The sequence below is a fragment of the Apteryx mantelli genome, chromosome 1 (assembly GCF_036417845.1).
Source record: "Apteryx mantelli isolate bAptMan1 chromosome 1, bAptMan1.hap1, whole genome shotgun sequence".
NCBI classification, from domain to species: Eukaryota; Metazoa; Chordata; class Aves; order Apterygiformes; family Apterygidae; genus Apteryx; species Apteryx mantelli.
Genome location: NC_089978.1, coordinates 1,652,511 through 1,674,353, shown reverse-complemented (window position 1 = coordinate 1,674,353; position 21,843 = coordinate 1,652,511). Strand labels below are relative to the sequence as shown.

Sequence of the window (21,843 nt, the reverse complement as noted above, 5' to 3'; positions counted from 1 at the left end):
AGGTCTCCCTGCTCCCAGCTGAATCCCAAACAGTGGCACCAAAGCGGGGCACGCTCTTTCTCAGGCCACTGCGAACCTGATAGTCTTGTGGTCTTCAGCAATGGTCCAACCTCAGGTCAGGAAGGAGGGAGTTATCCCATCCTTGGCGGTTGCTGGTGGTGTGGGGCACGTTCACGGGAGGCATAGGCTTGAACCCTCCAAGATAACATCTGTAAGCGTGCGGCTGTCAGGCCAAAGGCGAGTGGCAGCACCTGGAACGTGCTGGGGGTGGAAGCGGCTCCAGGTGCTGTGCTTGGTGCAGACCCCGGGGGCCAGGCTTGTCCTGAGAGCAAGCGCAGCTTTGGTGCTCGTGCGTGGTGGTGTGTGCGGCGTGGCTGCCTGCGAGCATGTGCTGCAGCAAAGTCTGGGCCTGTGCGAAACTTCCTGGTGAGAAACTTAGCCAGAAACTTTGTTGCTGACACTTAAACAATTGAACTAAAACTCTTCCAGTTTTCAACACGTATCCAGAGCAGTAATCTTACCTGACCCCATACCACGGCTTCCACGGGCTTCTGTGCTCGCATCTCTTCCATGGCGTTCAGCACTGAGAGAAGATCTGCTGGAGGCTCGTGATGCAGAGATTAGCACCGGCAAGGTTATCTGGGGAAACTGGGTCCCATCCTCTGCGATCACAGTGAAACCTGGCCCATTATGTGCTTCCTAAACATGGCATGTGCTATATTCAAACTGTCTTTTATGCTTCCTACTTTCACTGGTAGGCTGATCCAGGCTCTGTGTCTAGTAGGCAGCATGAAGTCAAAAGGAGTCGGTTTTATTTGTACAGCATTTATTCACGCTTTTCTTCCTTCAGACGCACTGTTCAGGTGTGTGCTTTTGTCCCACTGCTTTTGGGTTTGATTGAGATCTTCTGAACGGGATTTCATGGTGTCATCTGTTGTTTGGAAAGCTGAGTGTGCACCTGAGCGTGCAGAAGGCCGTGCATGGTACGTGCGCGCTGTGTGCTCGGTGACAGCGACTGTGAGTAAGTGTCTGCCTGCTTATGCGTATGTCAAGCCACTTGCGCAGCACGGACAGGCAGCTGTCGTCAGCTGCGACACATTCGTGGTGGTATGTGTGGTTGTTAATGCAGGCACAGCTTGCTGTCTGCCACATCGCAGCAGCGTACGGCTGGAGGAACACGGGCTCCGCGGCAGGAGCCAGGTGATCTCTGAGAGCAGCGTGTTACCTGCTCTGCAAAACCTCCTGTAACGGCTGCTCCGTGACTTCCTTGCTTCTGGCGTTTCATTACTGTCACTCAGGGTTTCCCCCGATTCCCACCTGAATTAACTCTGCTGCAGACTAAGCTGCTCGTCCTTCCTTTGGTAGTCATGGAGAGAAACACATCCTGCTCCCTGCAGAGCAATCTTTTACCTCCTGGCAAAGGGGTACGTTCCCCTTCCAGCTCCCTGCTCGCTCAAGAAAACAAACCCAGTCTTGTCCGCTTCTTCTCCTGTGCCACTGTTTTCTTATTGATCTTGTTCGTGTGGTTTCTTTCCAGTTTCTCTGTCTGAGATCACAGCGCCCAAAGCCTGGTGCAGCACTCAGGTGCAGAACACCTGTGTCTTATGCATGGTGCTGCTTTTATTAGGCTCCAGAACAAGTTTAGTCTTTTTTGCACTGGCACCACATTGCTGGCTCATCAGGGCTTTGATCTGCTCTAAGCTCAGCTCCTTCCTCACCACCCTGCAGCCTACGAAGGAATTTCCCACTTTGGAAAAGTGGGTTCGGGTTTTCCCCTGTGATGTGTGGGACTTTCCACTGGTTTTCACTGAATTTCATGCTGTTGGTTTTGGGCAATCTGTCCCCTTTGTCAAGATTGTTTTGAATTCTGGTCCTGTTGCTGCAGTGACTGCAGCCTTTCTTGGCTTGTTCTTCGCCCCAGGTTTCATTCCATCACTCAGGTTGTTCAGGGCTCAGCCCGGAAAGACAGCGCCACTTCGACCTCCAGGAACTCTGACATTTTTTTATTTTCCTTTTCTTTTCGCCTCTGCTGCCTTTGAGCTGATGCTTCTTAATTTATGGCAATAAAGTGTAACTGAGATTCTTAACTCTGCAGCCTGCAATGCAGCAAGGAGACAAGGAACTCGTGTTTCCTCTTAAGATTCTTTCCTACATATTCTCCTATTTTTAAAATGATCTTTTGTAATGTATTGGGCTCTTGCTGTAGAAAGGGTTCTCTATCCTTTTTATAGACACCGTTAAGAAATATCAGATGGCAAATAAAGAAAAGTACCTAGAGCTTGCCCCCATCTCTGCACAGAACTCCTCTGTGCTCCCTAAAAAAAAGGAGGGATTTGTGCTAGGGGGAAGATGCGAATTCCCTGGAGCTCATGCAGTGCCTAGGTTTTTTCCACCAGCCTTTAAGTCAAACTCAGGAACGAGCCTAAAATACTGCTGTGCGGCTCTTTCTGTTGAATATTCCTTTTGCAGCTCAGTCAGCTCCTATCCCCGCAGTGCAGCACTACCACGCAGGTGCTTAGACATCGAAGTGCTCATGAATTTCAGCGCAGGTTTAGGTGCCCAGCAGCAGTGAGATGAGGGGGGGTTTGCAGGGATGGCGGGAGGGATGCATGGTGAGAAGTGCCAGCAGTTGGATGCTGCAGGTGTGGAGAGCTTTGCTGCGCCGGCTGCTGGAGACCTCCAGGGCCATGTGGCTGAAGGTGGTGAATGAGAGCGGGACGCATATGGCATCCAGTATGACGGGGAAAGGTGCCGGCACTATGTGCACGGTGCTGCTCTGGGATGTGCTGCTGCAGGGCAGGTGTGCTGGGGCCGTGTGCTCCCAGGTCCAATGCTGGAGAGGCCAGAGGGAGTTTGGAGGCCATGGGAGAAGCCGCAGATGAGGACTGCTGGGGTTAAGCCGGCTAGCAGTTGTGTGCATGTGATGACTGTGTAGCGCAGGGTCTTGCAGAATGTCGCGTGCCATCACCAGCAGAGTGCAGGGCTCCCGGGTGGGTGAGCGTGAGGCAGGTGGATAAGGTGGTGCTGGCGTGGGAGCGGGAAGCCGGATAACATCTGGGGCAGAACAGCACTGACGCACAGAGCCCCGCGGCAGAGGGAAGTGAAGCTGGCATGTGCATGGGGGAGCGCAGGCTTTTCCCCACCTGGATTGCGTGGATAACTGCTGGGAACACGGAGGCGGGAAAAGGACGTTGCTGTGGCAGGCAGGGAGATGGCCTTGATGAGGCCTGAGATGCCTGAGACTTTGGTCTTTATTAAAGCCGCGTGGGGCTGATCTCAGAGCGCCCGAACCACAGAGTCTGGTTGTGCACAGGCAACGATTTTCCACCTACGCTGCTCCTCTGTGTCCTGCACAATAAGGACACGTTGCTCACTGCTGTTCTAGCAAGTTGGCACTGTTCTACGCACTGCATTATGTTGTAGGTTTCTGCAGGTTATTTTGTTTGCTTTATAGGATTGTCCAAATTGGGCAGATGTCCTACAGGCACATGAATGTTTTCAGCTGTGTGTTACGTTGCGACTGCAGGCTGGTGTTTGTAGCATTGATTTTTTTATTTTGTTAGACTAACAATATCAAAACATTTGTTTCAAAAGGAAAAAAAAAAAAAGTGCATCCTGAGACTTCAAAGGCTTTTGTAGTGGCACGCAGAAAGCTCTGTGCATCAGTGACAGATCCTACCGCCGCTCTTCAGCCTGAGGCATTTCCTCTGCAAGGCTGAGAGTCCTGGAGTAAGGTACTCAGCAGGAATAACGGTGCCGAATTTGGTCCCAAAGCCTTGGCCTGCCTGAGAAACTGTAACTCAGTGCCACATGATGCGTTAGCTGGGAAACTCAGCAAGGCTGCAAGAATAGCTGGATGCTTTTGCACACTGGGAAACTTTTCAGAATTCTAATTGTTAATACTTAAATAGAAATACCACTTTGCTGGACTAACCCACCCAGCTCTCCTTACTCGCCTCTGTGTTCCTCTGACCACCCTGTGCACCCTCCAGGCCACAAGTATGCCAAGATGGTCTGGTGCAACTAAGGATTGAAGAAGTCCCTAAAATGGTGACTGCCAGGAACTGGGAGACATGCATGTGCAGGCACCGTGTGTTCCGACTGCATGCGTTGCTTGGGATCTTCCCACTCTTGTGCATGGAGCACCCTGGGTCTGGGTGTTCACAAATGAAATGCTTAGATCTCTTAGTAATCAGGAGGATACCTCCCAGCAGGATATATTTCCTCCTCCAATTAACACTTGCTCCAGAGGGACCCCCACAAGCAAGGGAGGCCAGTCGAGCTGATCTTTCACATGCTTGGGTGGCCTGGCAGCATCTGCAACAGCGACAACTGCAAGGAGGCAGGGTATCTTAGCTGCAACATGACCTGTTAACTAGTCGCCAGACCTGGGCCCGAGAAAAGCTACAGGACACAGCATCCAAAGGCAGCTGTTCCCAAACTCTGTGCTACCTCTCAAGTCAGGCTGATTTCAGTCAGCATGTCCTTGGCCACTGACTTAGGCACCATACCCTGGCGTCCGCATGGTGTGTGCAGGGCCTCCAGGGTTTAGCGGCCCTGCAGAGCAGGTACACTGAATCCTTCACCTTGAATTTATGTGCCGTGGGGTAGTGATGATGATTAGACACCTGTAGGAGGCAGTCTGAGTGTGGAGGGGAAATTCTGAGGCTTCATGGTGCTTGGCTGGTTCAGAGAAGTTGGAAAGTGCTGGTTGGGGCACAACAGTCTTTTTAAGGGTTTGCTTTTTCTTGGACTTGCCCTTGCAGTTAACTCTTGTCATGTGTCATTGAACTCTCTTTCTGAGAAGAGGGTATTCAGAGCTCCCTTACTATGGTGATGAGCGGGCTGTTGAGTGTCTGCACTGGGAGACCTTATCTCTGCTTGCTTGTAGCTACCCACTTAGAGGGCTTGAAGCCAACTCTCTCTTCTTCAGCAGTTTTAGCAGGTGCTCCCTGATCTCTTTGGTCCTTATTCCATAGATGATAGGGTTGATAACACACGGCAGTAACAGGTATGTCATGCTGATCAGGTTGTGCACGTCCTCGGAGACGGACTTCCCCATGCGGTATACTATCGAGGATAAAAGGCTGGAGAAGTAAGTAGTCAGGATGACCATGAGGTGAGTGCCACATGTGTGTAAGGCTTTGTTCCAGATGTTTGCAGAAGCAATTTTCAGGGCCGTATGGATTATCATGCAATAGGATGTCAGGAGGAAGCCCAAGTCAAAGATGATTGTGATGACTCTCATGGCTAGTCCTACAATCTTGTTCCTGGAGATGTCCCCACAGGACAGGCTCATCAAGGCCATGTGCTCACAGACAAAGTGCTTGATGACATTTGAGTGGCAAAAACGCACCTTGGATGCCAGGATCACCACTGGGCTGACGAAAGAGATGCTCCTCAGCACTGCAGCCAGGGATAACTTGGCCAGGTATTTCCCGGTCATTATGTCTGTGTAGCGCAGTGGGTTGCAGATGGCCACATACCTGTCCAAAGCCATGAGGAGCAGGATGTTGCAGTCCAACATGATGAAGAAGTAGAGGAAGAACATCTGCAGCAGGCAGCCCGCCAGCGAGATGTGGCTGAGATCAAAGAGGAAACCCAGCAGCATCCTGGGCACAAAGGTGCTGGAAGTGCAGAGATTGGCAGTCAGCAGCAGAGTGATCAGCACGTACATGGGGGAATGGAGGCTTTCCTCCACCCTCACGGTGTGGATGAGGATGGAGTTTGCTGTGATAATCAGTAGGTACAGGCAGAAAAAAGGGATGAAGAGCAGGAACCTGGACTCTTGCACCCCAGGGAATCCAACGAGGAGGAATTCAGCATGGGAGGTGCTGGCCAAAGCCGTCTGGTTCCAGCCTGCCATCCTGCAGTGTCAACCTGCTGCAAGGTCTCAGCTTTCCTGGGCCTCAAAGAAGAAAGCACGGTTTCTCCCTCTGCACACACACATCTCTTCTCCCTGCAATGAAATTCTTGTTAAGCTGGACAGGCCAAGGAAACTTGGAAACGAAGAGCCACGAGAAAGGCAGAAAGCCTGCTCCCTGACAGAGGACTCTGCTCACACAGCAAGTGTAGTGCTAAGCGTGTCGCGATGTCCGTGGGCAAGACTGCAGTGGCTCACACGTGTATCTGCAGGATATATAAACTTGTGTATGTACAGGAGATGTTGGAACAAAGTACATCCTTGCTGTATTTGGGAGCAAAGATGACAAGGACACGTGCACTTGTAGAGACACCAGAGCAGGGACATGAGACAACTCACTGTGTTTTCCCCTCTTCCGTCACCTGGTCCTGCAGCTCAGAGCTTTACAGCAATACTGTGGAGCTTATGAACCTTGCAGCAGTAATACCCAAGCCCAAAGGAATCCACTGCCTGTACTTTCTGTTCAGTTCCTTTGGTATCTGAAAGGCTGCAGAAGCCTTGAAAATCAGTCAAAATCCTGATTATTTGTATTAAAGAAGCACTTGGACATTCCGGCTTCCAGGAGTTACTGTGCTAAGTCCTGCTCAAAGAGTTCTAGCCTGCCAGCAATATTATCCACTCACCAGGAGGGACTGGGAGGAGGGAGAGAGAGAACGGAGGAATAAAGTGACTGCTTCAAGTCGTAAACCGAGCCAAAGGCTGAGCCAGGTCTCTTCCGCCTCACCCATGCACTAAACCTCCTGGCCTCTCCATCTGAGTGATGCTCAGAACACATTTCTCAGGAAGAAACAGAGCAGGGAGTATTCCTGTGAGGCAAAGAGCACGTTTCGAGATGCACACAAGCACGGTGAGCTGCATTTATGTTGTGCATAAATCCAGGCACATGCATGCAAGCTACAGTCGCCAGTGCCTGTGCAGTTTGATAGTGCACTGAAAGGGACTGACCCTCCTGGAGAGGACCCAAACAACTCTTCCCTCCTGCACGTGTGTTGATGCACAGGCAACATTAGCTTCTGACAGTCCCAGATACAGACTCCTCTCTTTTTCCACCCATGCACTCATGGCTGGTGCTCAGCCTACCGCGACCATCCTGTTTTCCTCTTCTTCTTCACCACTACCATGGTCTAGGGTTGAAGGTAAATGCCCTGGTTTCTCTCCCACCAAGTTTTCTCTATGCCCAGCTTCCCACAGATGGTTTAGCATTATAGGAGCACCAGTAATGCTAAATGTTAAAACCAAACACCTTGCCTTCACATGTCATGAAGCAGGCATGTGCTTTGTTCAGGGAGAGGAAGCGAGTGCAGGACACCTCGCTGCTACAACAGAACAAAAGAAAATATTCACAGGGTGTTTTGACTTTGCTAGGGCTAGGATGCTTTGGGAATCTCAATCAGTTTACGGCAGGGATTATATGATGTGCTGCAAAGCTGAAACCTGGGTGCTGGCACAGCCAGTTCTGTCTGTGCTGTGGCTCTCGAGAAGTTACCTGTGATAAATGCCCATTGCCCGGGAAGCCCTGGGGGAGGATGGACCATGGAGCACTCACCATCCTCTCTGCATGTCTGCCTTGCCTCTTACCTTTGCCTGTCTAACGGGGAGCTCAGTCCCTGCAAAGTCACCTGCATCAGGGCTGGTGAAGGAGGCTGCTGCTACGGCGCGCGGCAGCGTTTACTCTCGCATGGAAGGGGCTGGAGCAGGGGAGCCTTTGCTGCGAGGCCGTGAGCGCAGGGATGTGTATTCCTCCTTGTTCTGGAAGGAGGAAAGTCTTTGTGAGTGTTAGCAAAGAATAACTCCACGGAATTATCAGCACAACTCCTTTTGGGGGCTGGAGATTAAACTGACTCAGGGTTGACTGGAGCATCTCAGCTTTTCTGTCTTTATCTTTAGCAGATCTTTTCCAGCCTGTTATTTCCTTCATACAGATGTAAATCCCTATTTTCCTCCTTTGAGCTGAGCACCAGTCCTGCCCCAGCACTGGCTAAAGCCTTCCTCTTCTTTCCGGGAACAGACTGAAATAGGGAGTGCTAGGGAACGTCCCAGCTCGGGCGCCTGTATGATGGCAACGTAAGAGCCTGAGAATCCTTTCAGTGGGACTTACATGGGTCACCACATCCAGACCCTGCTGTCACAAGCACTCTGAGTGCTTCCTTGAGACTAATCGGGCTCTTTTGCCTTCTGCTCAGCTCTTCCTGCATCTCATTGCTGCAATAGCAAGAATCAGTCTCCTTTCAGCCTAGGAAATCTATTCAGTTGGTATTTCACTGTCCTGGGATGGACAGTACCCTTTCTTTCACATTGCTCATCTCCTTCCTGAGTGTCCACCCAGCAAGCAAGCCGGTGCTCTCCTGCCTCTCCTCTCGCCAGACCAACCTGAGCTCTGCTGGTGTCGTGCCTTAGGAAAGGGCTCCCACGTTTCTCTGGTAGCCGGACTCAGCTCCAGCATGGGCAAAGCAGGGGCACAAACGAGGGGATTTCTCCTCATCCCAGGTGCCCCATGTTGCAGGGGTGCTTGGTGGCACGGCAGAAGGATGCCTTTTGCGTGGGAATGCACTCACCTGGACCGAGGCACAGCAGGAAGGAGGCGTCCCCAGGTTGGGACCAGGAACCAGCAGCTACAGCCCTGGCTCTGGAAACAGCTATTTATCAGGGCTGCCTACAGGTCACGTGGGAGGGGTCTGCTCTAGCCAGTGTCCCAGAGGAGGTCAGGTTTTAAGACGTGACGCAGGCGGCTTTGGTCTCTGGAGCTCAGCAGAGAAACATGTTCTCTCTTGTGCTCCAAGTCTCTGTAGCAATATGCAGCTTGCCATCAGCCTTGACCCAAGAAGGCTCATTTTAGTGCCAACGAACCAACACACACCTCAGCAGTAGGTACTCCCCAAGGTGCCTGATGGGACAGGAACGTTGCTGGGACTTTGTTTGGGAGGGAGTAGGGAGGGGGGGTGTCCCTCATTGGGGAAGCCTGCCATGGGCACATGCCTTGTCTTTATGGGACATTGTAGAGAAGGGCAGCAGGGCCTGAAGCCCTCTCCACCAGGGCAAGACAGCGTGAGCATTGCAGAGTCTGCAGAGCCCATGTGTAAAGGGCCAAGCCCGCAGCCAAGGCAGAAGTGCTCATGTGCCTTTCTGCTCTGCGCTTGGAACGAAGCCGGCGCTCTTCTTGGTCCCATGGGATAGCGCAGGTGGAAGGGAAAGTTTGACATCTTGTCGTGGAGGAGTGATGCACTTCACTCGCAGGATGGAAGCAGCACTATGTTTATTGCAGTAAGATAGCGACTTAACAAAGTTCAATCATAAATAAGAAAGATTTAACGAGGTTTGTTTGGCAAGGTTCACTCAGTTATTTACTTCATGAAGGACAGGGTCAGATGCACGGACAACGGAGACCCTGCCGTTGAGTCACGAGGTTCAGACTGGACCCCCTTGCTTTCCAAACTCCTTCTGAGAGGAGCCTAGGTGCGGCTGGGTCCAATCCTAGCCCCGGACTTGGTTAACGGTTCATGTCTAAAGGAGTATGTGTGAGGGGGGCTCTCCTGTTGTGTCACGAGGTTCAGACTGGACCCCCTTGCTTTCTAAACTCCTTCGGAGAGGAGCCTAGGTGCAGCTGGATCCAGTCCTAGTCTCAGACTTGGTCAACGGTTGAGGTCTAAGGGATTATGTGCACAATTAACCAGAGATATAACTCAGCAAAGTTTTGTAAAGTTCACAAAAGTTCAGCATGCTATTAATCACTTACCAAGGATCTGTCACGGGTAAGGAATCTCTCAACCTCGAGGAGTAACCTTGAGAGGCGTCCCTGCTCCAGAGGAGGTTCTGCAGTGCAGCCCACTGCCATGCAGGAGAGCTCAAGGGGCCCTGGGCTGCCCCCTATTTATGGGGGGAGATGATTAACTCATAGTCATATTTGCATACTAGACGGGCCTTAGTTGGCGCATGCTAAATTAGCCCCTGCATACGTGCTGTTTACAGGGAAGTCAGGTTGAGGGGGAGAGAGCACATTGCGGGGATGGAAGCAGCACACTGTCACACACTTGCAACAAAGGAGGTTGCAAGGCAGCATCTGCTAAAATTAAACTGGGTATCTGACATCAAATGGCTGAGAGGGCTCCCTGATGCACCTGTTGTTTTTTTTTTTCATAAGTGCTTGAAACTGGTGTTTCTCTCTGACACTGCCTGTGCTCAGTGGTGCAGCACCAGGAGGCTGCGGAGGTGGCTCCAGGATTTAGGAAGAAAGGCAGACCCAAACCCACTTTGGTCAGGGTGCTCCAAATCCCCACCAGCCAGGACCTCTGCTCACCTGCGGCCAGATCCCAGAGTACCTGAAGTGCCCTGGAAATGGGAAAGGAACAGTTAATTGAGGACTCTGCCAACACACAGTCAGAGACTAAAAATATAGCTCATGGCAGTTAGCTCAGTTTCACAGGAGATAGGTTTCTGGCAAGGAAACCTGCTGTTTTTCCTGCAGGATTGTATGTTCATCTACTCAAGTGTGTGGGCTGTAACATAGGTGGATTTCTCTGAGGTGTTTGCAGAGAGCTGTGTGAGGCCTTGGTTAGAAACCTGGTGCTATGAGGCATGAACAGGGTGCATCCGAGGGATGAAGCAGCTCATGAGTCACTCAGTGCTCAAGGCAACATGACTAATAAGGAGGCTCAAGGCTGTTCATAGCAAGGTTTCTAGCAATTACTTCTTCCTTCAATTTTATTAAGGATTTTGTTGACAATCTGGATATCAATATGAGATCTTGAAACTTCTGTCCTCCAGGTCCTGCATAATAAATCCACCTTCTCCCTGGGTAATGCCTCCCAGCTCTGTGCTGTCAGTGAATTTCATCGGCCCCTGCAGTTTGTGATGAGGCCCTTAATGACAACATTAAACAAGACTGGTCCTGAGCCCCAGGACTGCAACGTCCCCTGGGGCTGGATATTTTCTTGTCAGTGCTGCCCGGTATCATCTCCCCTTCTCCTGGCTCCCTGCTCCTCTGTGTTTCCCTCCTCCCAAGCTTCGACTTTACCAGGGTCCAGGCCAGCTTGTTTCCATCACCAGCAGTTATCAAAGACAGCTGGTCTGACACCACCTCCTTTGCGTCAACCTGTGGTGTGTCTTACCCCATTTCTACTCAGCTCTTGGTATTCTTCTCTTCAAGGCCAGCAATCATTTACTGGATGAGTCACAGAGAGCACGACTTGGGCAAAAATCAAATGCTGATCACCAGGGGATTTATAAACAACCCTGGAAGTCTAATACAGAATAAAAATGGAAAGAGGAGAGCTAGGCAGCAGTCAGTATGAATGCAAATTATAACATTCATGAAATTGCTAGAAAAAGCCAAAGTCTGTAGGAAAACTGCAGTCCTGACTGCAAGGTGAAGTCTGAGATCTGCCTCCTCCAAATACATTTAGAATATATTCTCTAAATCTACATGCTCACTTTATGCCAAAGGTGGTAAAATTACTGTCAACACTGCAGAAATGGAGTAGTTTGGTCAAGTTCTGTGTTTGAAGAGAAGCTGGCCAGTGACCCAGCATCACAAGGAGATTAAGAAGGACTTTTAGACCCTTCAGGGGCAAAGCATCCGATAGCATCTGCTGGAGATAGATAACTTCTGAACTGACCATCCTATTTCTCTTCATATCTGAACTGGCTGAGAAGGACTTGGCCCAAAATCCAGAAACTGAGAAGTGCTGGTGTTTTGCCAGTCCTTGGTAACTGGGTCACCCGCCCAGGCAAAAGAGCGCCATCACGATCAAGCTGCAAAGGATTAAAAGACCATAAAGTCATCAATGATGTCGCTCAATGTGGCCACATGGCTGATGATATGTTTCGTTAAACAGATTCCAACATTAGGACGTGTGGAAAAGGTGACTATGGAGACATAACACTGTAGGATGTTGGATGAGCACAATGGCACGTTCACCCAACTACACACGTTGTGAACTGGATCTGTCTTTGACGGCACAAGAAGCACCCAGCTGGGATCTCAAGAAAAGACTAGCAGTGTGGGATTGCCACTGAACGATGAGGGCTGGGGAAGTGATGAAAACGATCAGTGGTCTAGAAAATGTGGCCCAAAACCACATGAAAGGCTGAAGGAACCGGTGACATTTAGTACAGAGAAGACTGAGGGGAAGACACAAAACAGTCTTCAAACACTGCTGCAGAGAGACCAGGAAAAACTTTCAACAGCAAAGAAAGCTATACAGTCTAGAGGGGTAGGATCTCCTTAAAACTTCTGCAAGATTTTTAAAGACCTGGCTAAAAACTATCTGCATTTGCAGACCTCCGTTGCAGGCTCTCTGCACCTCTCCTCCAGCGCATGTTCAGATAACGGCACCCAGAGAGCACCGAGGAATGGGGCAGGAGGCAATCCCACAGCTCAGGCTGCTGGGAGGGAGCCCTATACTGCTGAATTTCAGCACCAGGGCTTGGCTATTCCTCCACGTTTCCAGCGGCTGCAGGACTGCCCTTGATGCAGGAGGTGCTGGGAGGTGGATTCCCAAGTCGGACTAATGCAGTCTCACAGCCAGCCTCATCCGAAACATGAAAAAAAAGAGAAAGGGCATCTTGGTCACCTGAGCAGAGAAACCCTTCCCTGCAGCAGCCACTTTGCCTACTCGAACCCTCTCTGCTCTCCCAAGGTCTGTGGGGCACCTTCCCATCACCCACATGTGGCCTCTGCTCACCCAAAGCAGGACCAGGGCTCTGCCGAGTCTGCAAAGGGCCCAGCAAGCTGAAAGAACAAGACATCAGAAATTTCTTTTCCTGTTTTTGCTGCTCCCTCTGAGGCAGGCAGACTCATTAGCACTTCACTGAGGAGTTCCAGAGATTAATAAATGCTGCTCCCTTGATCTACTCGATCATGTAGGTGAAGAGATCCCGGCTGTGGACCACCTCTGCAGAGCTCTGCGGCCATCCAGCGTGGTGGGAACAGACACAGCAGACGTGATCCTCCTTGAACACTCATCCCGCATCACCGACCTTGCCAGCATCGCTCCATCCTGGTTCAAAATGAGATCCCTGGATGTGCAGCATTAGACCATGACACTGTCACTGCAGGGTCGAACAGGCCCCGGATTTGTTGTTCTGCTTCTTTTCTGAAGAAAGCAACGTTTTTGCGATTGTGCTATTTGCCTACCCGCCAGGCTTCCTCTTGTAACCGTGGAACCTGCTGGCCAGCTCCAACAGGGTAGAAAAGAGCAATCCCAAATGCGTGAAATCTCAGCAGGGTTCATGAAAACGGGCTGGCAGGAGAGCGGAAAGGAGGGTGTATAGGGAAGGGCTCCAGCATGAGTGCATACACATTGGACACTGGAGGGTCCACATAGGAAATGCCTACACAAATCCCAAGGTTTGTAAGTTTTCCAGGTCTCAGTGCTAAAGTCTCACAGCCCCCTGGGAGGAAAGGATCAAAATGAAAGAGCCAAAAGGGGATGTTGCCTCTGGCTGGATCCTCCTGGAGAAGTTCACCAACACCTGGAAAAGTTCAGGTGGAAGAAGGATGCCATGGACCTGTTTTTCACTCTTTTTCACCCTCTGTGTATTGGCACCATGCCCCCCCCCCCCCCCAAAATGCTCTTCAGCTTCTTGTCTGCCTTTGCACAATGAATGCCTCTGTCTGAGCTTCAGGCCTTTAATTTGACTTTTTCGAGGGCTTGCACTCTTGCACATAACGCTGTACAAACAGGGGGTGCTAACACAGGGATGCCAGCTTGTAGGCTCTCCTCAAAGCCTCTCTGTTTTGGGCACTAACAGTTAATTTTCCTGTGTAGAAACCAAGCAGAGATGGAAGGCTCTCCCCACAGGCGGAAGGTTCCCACCGGCGCTCTCGGAGCAGCACCACGACGTCCTGGAGCCCCGGTGCTCCCCGGCCGAGGGCCGTGGTGGTGGGCAGGGTGCTGCTGCTGCGCACCTTCGCCAGCCGGCTGCCAAGCCACGCTTCCTTGCTCCCATCTGTTTGACGTATGTGTTACTCTGCTACCTTTAGGGAACGGCTCTTGATTTGCACTTGAAACCTGAATCCTATGTGCTCGCTCCATGTTTCCATGGAAGCTGAGACTGTTTCCTGCAGCCTTTTCTTTTTATATCACGTCTTTGCTGTTTGCATTTAACCCTGCAAGCTGCATCACACAGGATCGGTAAGAGCCTTGGCACCAGGATAGGTAGGAAAAGCACAACGTGAAACATCTTTGTAAGGTTTGCCTCTAGCGAGGGGATCCACTGCAATGCAGTTGTCACCCTGCCTAGGGCCTGATCACGGGCAGACCCATAAACCACGTCTGTTAAACAGCACCAGGGAAGTTTCCTGGACATGCAGCCCCTGCCTCACTGGCTATCTGCGCTTGCACAAGGAGCATCCTCCAACCAGGTCCCAGACATGGATCAAGAGTTACCACAGGCCAGGGACTGCTCCCGGGGCAGGTTAGATGCAACCATCCTGTTTTGAAGGTTGGAGTTCAATAGCATGGACTTGAGCCACTCCGGGCTGGGGGACAGCTCAGAGCATGTTAAATGTACAAATATAGATGTTACCCACAGGAGCAGGAGACTTGGGAAAGAGCACGAGGAGGAACAGTCAAAGGTTCGCAGGTCTTATCAGAGCAGCGTCAGGGCAGGAGGTTTCTCCGTAAACCCTTTCCATTTGTAAAGCCTCTAGTCCAAAGTCCCCCATGCCGGGTGCATGATGCATGTTTATGGTGCTGCCTGTGCACACATGGCTCAGAGGCTCCTGGGAACACAGGATGCACCGTGCTGCCCACACCAAAATGATCTGAGTGAGAAGCGGGCCACCGGTGCTGCAGGGGACACCCAGCCAGGGCACCCCGTCCTTGCGGCACGGCCCAGCGCCCCTCTGCAAGGGCAGTCCTCCCGGCCGAGAGACACGCGCCAGGTCGGTGCTGCTCTCCACCACCGCCTGCCCAACTGTCCTTGGCCACGGCACTTCCCAGACCAGTGTCCCCCGGCACCTCTAGGTACCTGCATATGGACCAAGGCTCGGGAGGGGGGGGGGGGACACCAAACCCAACTGTGTATGTGTACGTGCACAGCTGAGTGCACACCAGGATGATGATTTTTGGCTGAGGGCAAGAGAACACATCTTTAGCACCTAAAAAAAATACCGTGATGGTGTTCAAAAGCTGCCAGAGGAGCAGGACCCAGATTTTGGCTGTTATCCCGAACTTGAGCAGGAGCTGCCCGTGCGGATGGCCACAGCCTTCCTGCTGGGATCTGCCGGGGGTTTCTGCACCGGACGTGCAGGACGCGTGCAGCTCCGGGTGGCAGGCCGGGGGGGGGGGGGGGGGGGGATGGCAGGGAGGTGACAGAAAGGAGGGGTGGTGGAGGGAGGTGGCAGTGCTGCTCTCTGGCCACAAGGTGCCTCCCGCACTCCACGCGTGGTCCCTCCGCCAGGTGCCTGACCAGGCGGCGTCTCCAAGAGCAACCCGGCTTCCTGCATGCCCGGGAGGCAGGGAAAAGGTTTAGAGGAGCATTTATTATTATGTTTTTCATTTCCCAGATAGTCTGGCTGTAGCAATAGCAGCAGCAGTGGCCAAGGGCTGCTCTCCCTCTTCCAAGCGTTTGTCGGCCACTAACTAGTTAACAGTAATTGCTGCGGTTGCAAAGGTGAGGGCAGCTCTGGAAGGGCGATGTCTTGTATTAGAGCAGCTGCTATTGCGGGAGGAGAGAGAGCAGCTCCCAGGCAACCCCCCCCCCCCCCTTCTGCAGCCCGAAGCAGCACCGCAGCCCTCGCTGACCCGCTGGGCCTTGGAGGGGTTTGGGCACCCTCTTCCCGGGGACCTGGGCGCTACCGTTGCAACCCGGAGCCAGGGCGCCCGCTGCTGCCACGGTCCTCCCGTGCCCGGAGACCGTCTGCAAGAGGGGCTGACATGTTGTGTGTTGCGTTGCGGTGCGTGATGTTGTCCCTCCATGGGGTCCTGCATCCCAGCGTGAAAGGGGCTGCAGAGCACCAGGCCCAGCAGCTCCGGGCGGCTCCAACGCACCCCAGGGCCCATTTTGCTCCAGCAGCCCCGAGCTGGATGCCGAGCGCTCCGTGGGGGCCTATGTCCAGCCGTGGCCTGGAGAAAAGCACCAGCTCTTACACTGTCCTTTGCCAAATGGGTTCGCTTGCAAATCCTTCTCCCCTGCCCGGGCATCGGCTCGCACGGCGCCCGGTGACTCAACCGGCTGCAGTGCTCGGTGGGTGCCTTCCCCTCCCAGATGTCTGGGCTCCCGCAGCCAGCAGTGATGCTGCGTGGCCGCAGCCGGCGGGTGACGGGGCGGCGAGCAGTGGGGACCTGACGGCTGCGCTGGCCGCAAGCTCTGCCCGTGCCTCGGTTTCCCCAGTCGTGACACAGCGTGTGTTTGCCCCTTCTGGTGCCTTGCGTGAGCTACCCTTCTGGGTCTGGAGCCTGAGCAGTGGGGAGCAGCCGGGCGGGCTGGGGTTTCGTGCCCTGCTGTGGGCGATGGCTGGTGGGGCGGCTTGGAGGAACAACGCCGGTGGCTCATGCAAACCGGGCTCTGCATGGACCCAGACGGCCCTCGTCACCCGTGTGCACTCCAGGGCCGCTCACAGGCTCAGACTATCCTTGGGTCTCGTCTCTCTGTTGCTCTCAGAACAAAATGCTCTGGGGGAGTTCCCAGGATGCCCCGTTCTCAGGGTATTCGGCTATGGGATGGTGCCTCTCCCCAGCCACACAAGGGGATGCTGGAGAAGGGGGATGTTTTGCAATCCTGGCTCTGTCCCTGACCGCTGCCAGACCATCCCCATCCTCATCCCCATCCCCATCCCCATCCCCATCCCATCCCCATCCCCATCCCCGTCCCCTCTGTGCCCAGGCCTGCCCAGGGCTCATCCCAATCCACCAGCAGGGATGGGAGCCCTTCTGCTGACAGGGTGGTGGTGGCCGAGGGACCCATCCCTGATGCTCTCAGCTCCTCCTGCTGCCTCCACGGCCCTGTCCTGCCCCAGCCTGGGAGCTTTGTGCTTCCCTTTCGCAGCCAGGATGGCTGCATGCAGGGCAGAGCTGCTTCCAGCCCCAGAGGAGCCACTCGAGGCTGGGGGGGGGTCCGGAGGTGCCCGGGACCGGGCACAGGCAGGAGCGCAGCTTTCTCCATCGTAGCTTGCACATGCAGAAACCCCTGCAGGTGGGAACAGGCTCTCGGCTCAGCGAGAAGAGCCGCTGCCAGACCCAGGATGAGCTGTGCCAACCCGGCGAAACTGGTCTGGGACCTGGGATTTCGTGACTGAGCCGTCAGTGCGCCGGGAGCGAGCCTGCCCCGAGACCCAAGGGCCTGGGCCGGCTCCTGTTTGCAGATGGGCAGGTGCTGTTAGCTGCAGCAGGAGGCTCTGCCCCATCCCCTCACCCTGCAAAGGGGACTTTGGACCGTGCTGCCTGCAACATGACAGGCTGGAGCATCCTGGTAAGGTATTTCTGGGCCCTCTGACTTATTTTCTTTCCTGACTTTCAAACAAGTCAAAAGTTAAAAGCAATTGAAGTTTGTTTGTATTTTTTTTCCAGGAAAGCTCCCTTCCTGGGAGTATGCATCCAATTAGCGCTAACGAGGCGGATGGGTAATTACAGCACCAGGTCACAGGAGGGTTCCTTAATGGCTGGTGGCTGGGCCGGTCGCAGAAGGGCCAATTAGCAACTTTGCAACTGTTGCCACTTCCAACGGGGGATTTTTGCATCACCTCCTGATGGCTGGAGCTGAGCGCTGGTTGCACCGAGGTGGGATGACCTGTCCCTGTGGAGAGCGGCTGTGTTGCGCTGTGGAGAGAGACTTGGCGTGCAGGACCTAGCGCTTGGTCCGGTTTCGCCCTCTTCCCTCCCTGTACCTTCAGCATTTAACCCCTTCCTGGCCTTGTTAGTTCCTGTGCATGGCCACCCTGGAGGGAGAATTTGGGGTGACCTGTGTGGGCTTGTCTATGCCTGCAGGGCAGCCTGTCTGTGCAAAAAGTAATAGCCAAGTCCAAATTTTTCAGAGGTCCATAAAAACCTGAGAGCCTCCCTGCCCCTAACTCAGCCCCACACCAGGGCTGGGACATTTTTAGGGGCTGCAAATGCCAAGATAAGATGAAAAAATCTGTTCTGGTGCCATCTCCAGTGCTAAGCGCTTCTGAGCAGACTTTCAGTGCTGCAGATCCCAAGAAGGATTTTATGCCATAGCAGTGTAAGGAGATGCTGCTGCAGAGTGTTAATTTAGTGGGGTTTAAAATGCACATTTGTTTCAAAAGTGGCCTGAGGCTTCCCCGAAGGAGGGAGGTAGAAGCTGGGACTTGGGCTGTGGATGGAGGGACGGGGCTGACGTTGGCAGGAGAGCGGGTGGGAGCAGGGACTGTGCTTAACCTGTGGGGTTCCCCCCCCATGTTGAATGTGCAAGGGGCACTATGGGCTATGTCCTTTTAATTTGTTTGTATCAAGGCCCTGCTGGGCTGCGTGCATGCTATTTTACCCTTTTCGTGCTGGCTCCCAGTCCCTCAGATAGGGAGATCCAGGCCTGCGTATTGCTGCGGTGCTAAAGGACTTTGCACCAGCCCGGGAGCTGCTGGGCGGCTGCGCTGCGGCGAGCATCCCCGGCTCGGCTGCGGGACAGCCACAGGGCTGCGGCACCGGAGCCTTTGCAAATCTGCAAACAGCCCTGGGGGGGGGGAGCAGAGACACCCCCACAGCACGGCCTGGGCTGGGTATCGCTGCCCAAACACATGGGCCTCTGCAGGGCAGGTGCAGATCTCTGTGCCTTGCTGCTGCCTGTCCCCGAGCAGGCACTTGCCCAGCACAGCGTAACATGCCAGGGATGCTGGGTCTTCCCAGCAGTCACGGCGTTAACTTTTTTGTTTGCTTTGCAAACTTCACCCAAAGGACAGAGTCAAAACTAGCAAGTGCGATAATGGCTAATAGGCAGAGGTGCCCTGAGGCTAATTATCTGGCCATCGCGCTTTCCTCCGTGGCCACGCTGCGGCTAGCGCTAACAGGGCCCAGCAGCAAGGGCTGCAGGTAAACACAGGAAAGTGCCTTTTTCCTTAGGGCTCCCCTTAATGGGCAGTGGGCAAAGCCCTGGGTCTGCAGGGAGCCCGGCGGCCACCGGCCGGGCAGCCGCACGGGAACCGCGGGGCTGGCAAACAAGCAAAGCCGCGAGCATTGCCTGGCAGCCGAACGCCGACTGGGAAATCACAAACCGGGAGCAATCAGTGTCAGGTGCCGTGCTGGGACCGCAGGTCAAAGGAGCAGACTTGGCATCGTTTGTGGACGGGGCCCTTCTCTGCACTTGCTCAGGGCTGCAGAAAATGCTGTCCAGGGCAGAAACTCCCCAAAACTCAACATTTGCTGCAATGGCCATAACCGTGCTCCCTAACTAGTCAGGACTTTTATGGCCAGTGTTATTTTGCTGCTGATTTTATGGTTGCAGTGGGGAGAAAGTGGAGTCCTTACTTTAAGGGCCTAATCTTGCTCACAGACAAGGCAGCAGGAGTTTTCTCAGTGAAATCACTGGGAGCTAGGAACATGTCCCACATGAATACCACCATGACCACTGCTTTTAGGAAGCCTGCTCAGCCAAGACCAACCTTTCCCACCCTCTTCCAAAATCCTTAACTTCAATATTAGCAGGTGCAGCATTTGGGCACCTGGCTGTGATCTAGGCTCTCTTGGAGATGCCGATGCCCACTGGACACCAGCTTGAGCAGGCAGGAAGGGCAGCTGCCATTTCCGCTCTCCTTAAGACACTGCCTGCCCTAGTGTGGCTGCTTCAGGACATGCCACGGGCTTGGGAGTCCGGTGAGCTGAGTCCTGCCTCTTCCCTAGGACAGTCCCAGTTAAAAGAGCTGTGGGATGTGTAGAGATGCTCCTTTCTGTGGAGATGCAGGGGGGGGGGGACCACCATGGGCTGCAGGTTCCCAGTGGCAAGGTGGGTCTCTGGTCACTTGGAAGCTTCATTGGCATGGAGATGGGGCAAGAAAAGAAGATGCTGGTGGGAGAGGATTCCTGCAGGGGGGCCCATGTCGGGAGACCCAAATGACATGCTCCAGAACCTCTGGAGATCGTCTAGTCTGGCCCTCTGCTCAAAGCAGGGTCAGCTTGAGCAGGTTGCCCAGGACTGTGTCTATTAAGGTTTTGAATATCTCCAAGGATGGAGACTCCACAACCTCTTTGGGCAACCTGTTCCAGTGCTTGACCACCCTCATTGTAAAAAAATGTTTTCTTATGTTCAGATGGAATTTCCCATATTTCAGTTTATGCCTGTTACAAAGGGGGCTGTGCATCCCCACTGTCACAAGGGGACGAAGGGTCCCTGCCCAGGAGCTGTGGAGATGTGCGCCCAGCCCCACCACGCTGGCAGGGGTCCGGGAGCTGGCCGTGGGCTTATGCTTATCCCGGCTCAGGCTTGAGCTGGGCTCATCACCTCTGCGGCACCAGCAGCGTTTGGGGCCACCCTGCTGTGCAGACCCTGCCTGATGCAGCGTCCAGTGAATCTGGCCAGGGAGGAACGGTAACATTGCAACCTGCAGGAGCAGTGCTGACCTTGCATGGTCCTTGCAAAGCGTAGCCTGGTCCCAGTCCCGTAACGCCCAGAGTGGACATCTGCATCATTGTGCAGATGACAGCGTGTCCACGTGCAACATCGAACGTCCAATGGACAGTAAAACGAGCCACTGATCCAGTGCTACAGCGTGTCCCAGTGACGTGGTCGCTCCTTGTATTGCGAGAGCAAGAAGAGCTGTGGGACCTGCTTCTGGTGGAGGTGCCCCTGGAGATGGTCTCCCTCGAATGGGGCCCCTGTCTGGCCCCGCTGTGTCACCCAGGGGGGTCATGTCTGTCCTGGAGAGTGCTGGGGCCATGGAGGAAATAATGCCCAGCACCACTCTCCTCCCCATCCGGGGATGAGCTGTGGTGTCCCAGCTCAGCACTGCTGTCCCAGCCACTCCATCACTCCTGGGGACACTGATGTCACCCACTGCTGGACCGAGGGCCCGGGAAGGGGTGTCCAGGGTGGAAGGCTCTGCCTTTCCTCTGCATGTCTCAGAGCTGAAGAGATGCTGTGGCCGTCGGCGCTGCCTCCTCATGCCTGATGCTCCTCTCTGCTGGTATTTTGGGCAGGAGGCTTCGGACCCTCCTTGGCCTAAGAGAAACACTTTGTCCCCACGTCGCAGGCTGGCGCCCTCCCGGTGACAAGATGTTTCCCTTCGTTGTTACTACCGCTGATGTTTTTGCTTGTTCCTGTGGTTCACGCTGCAGCTGTTGCTCGTCTGCATGGGGCTGCAGCTCACCGGGCCTTGGGTAGGTGCTTGCCGGCCCCGCAGCATCGTGGTGGAGGGACCTGCCCTGTCTCACCTGCTGCCCTGCACTTGCTTGGTGGCCCTGGAGGATAAGCATGCCGAAGGCCCGGCTGGAGGAGCCGAGCAGCGAGCGGCTGCTGTGCCAGCGCCCAGCACCCCACGAAGCCAGGAGATCCCACTGCTCCCTCTGTGCCCCCTCGGCCAGGGCTGCTGGCCCACACTGCCCTGATTCCTCCTTGGACAGCTCCGCAAGGAGAGACCTCAGCAACACGGTGAGTGGGGCCCCTTGGGTTGGGGGTATGGGAAGGGGGGGGTGCAGCCTGGGGGACCCCCACAGGTCTCAAATGTGGGGGCAACACTGCTGCCGAGAGGCTGGGGCAGGGCTGGCCTGGGGCTGGGTCCCCATGCTGCAGTGCAGAGGACTGTGGCCATCCCTGGGTGGGTTTCCCAGCTACTGAGAACACCATGGGCAGGGGTGACTGGAGCCCTGGGAGAGATGGGGTGGGAGATGGAGCAGGGGTGACTCGAGCAGCCCATCTTGCCATGCCCCTGTGAGCACCATGCTGGTCTGGATATAAGCTGCTCCTTGAGCAGGCTTCCCAGAAGAGCATGGAGGCAGCCACGAACACAAAACCTGCAGCTCCTAAGGAGGCTT

The 21,843-nt window shown here is 54.0% G+C and overlaps 1 protein-coding gene across 1 annotated transcript; it reads right to left on the bottom strand.

Annotated features, from left to right (window-relative positions):
• Positions 1–4,891: 4,891 nt before the first annotated feature.
• On the bottom strand, positions 4,892–5,866 carry LOC106483975 (olfactory receptor 52K1-like). The gene has a single exon (XM_013942046.2). It carries the CDS (start codon positions 5,864–5,866, stop codon positions 4,892–4,894), a length of 975 nt encoding a protein of 324 aa, XP_013797500.2.
• Positions 5,867–21,843: the final 15,977 nt, after the last annotated feature.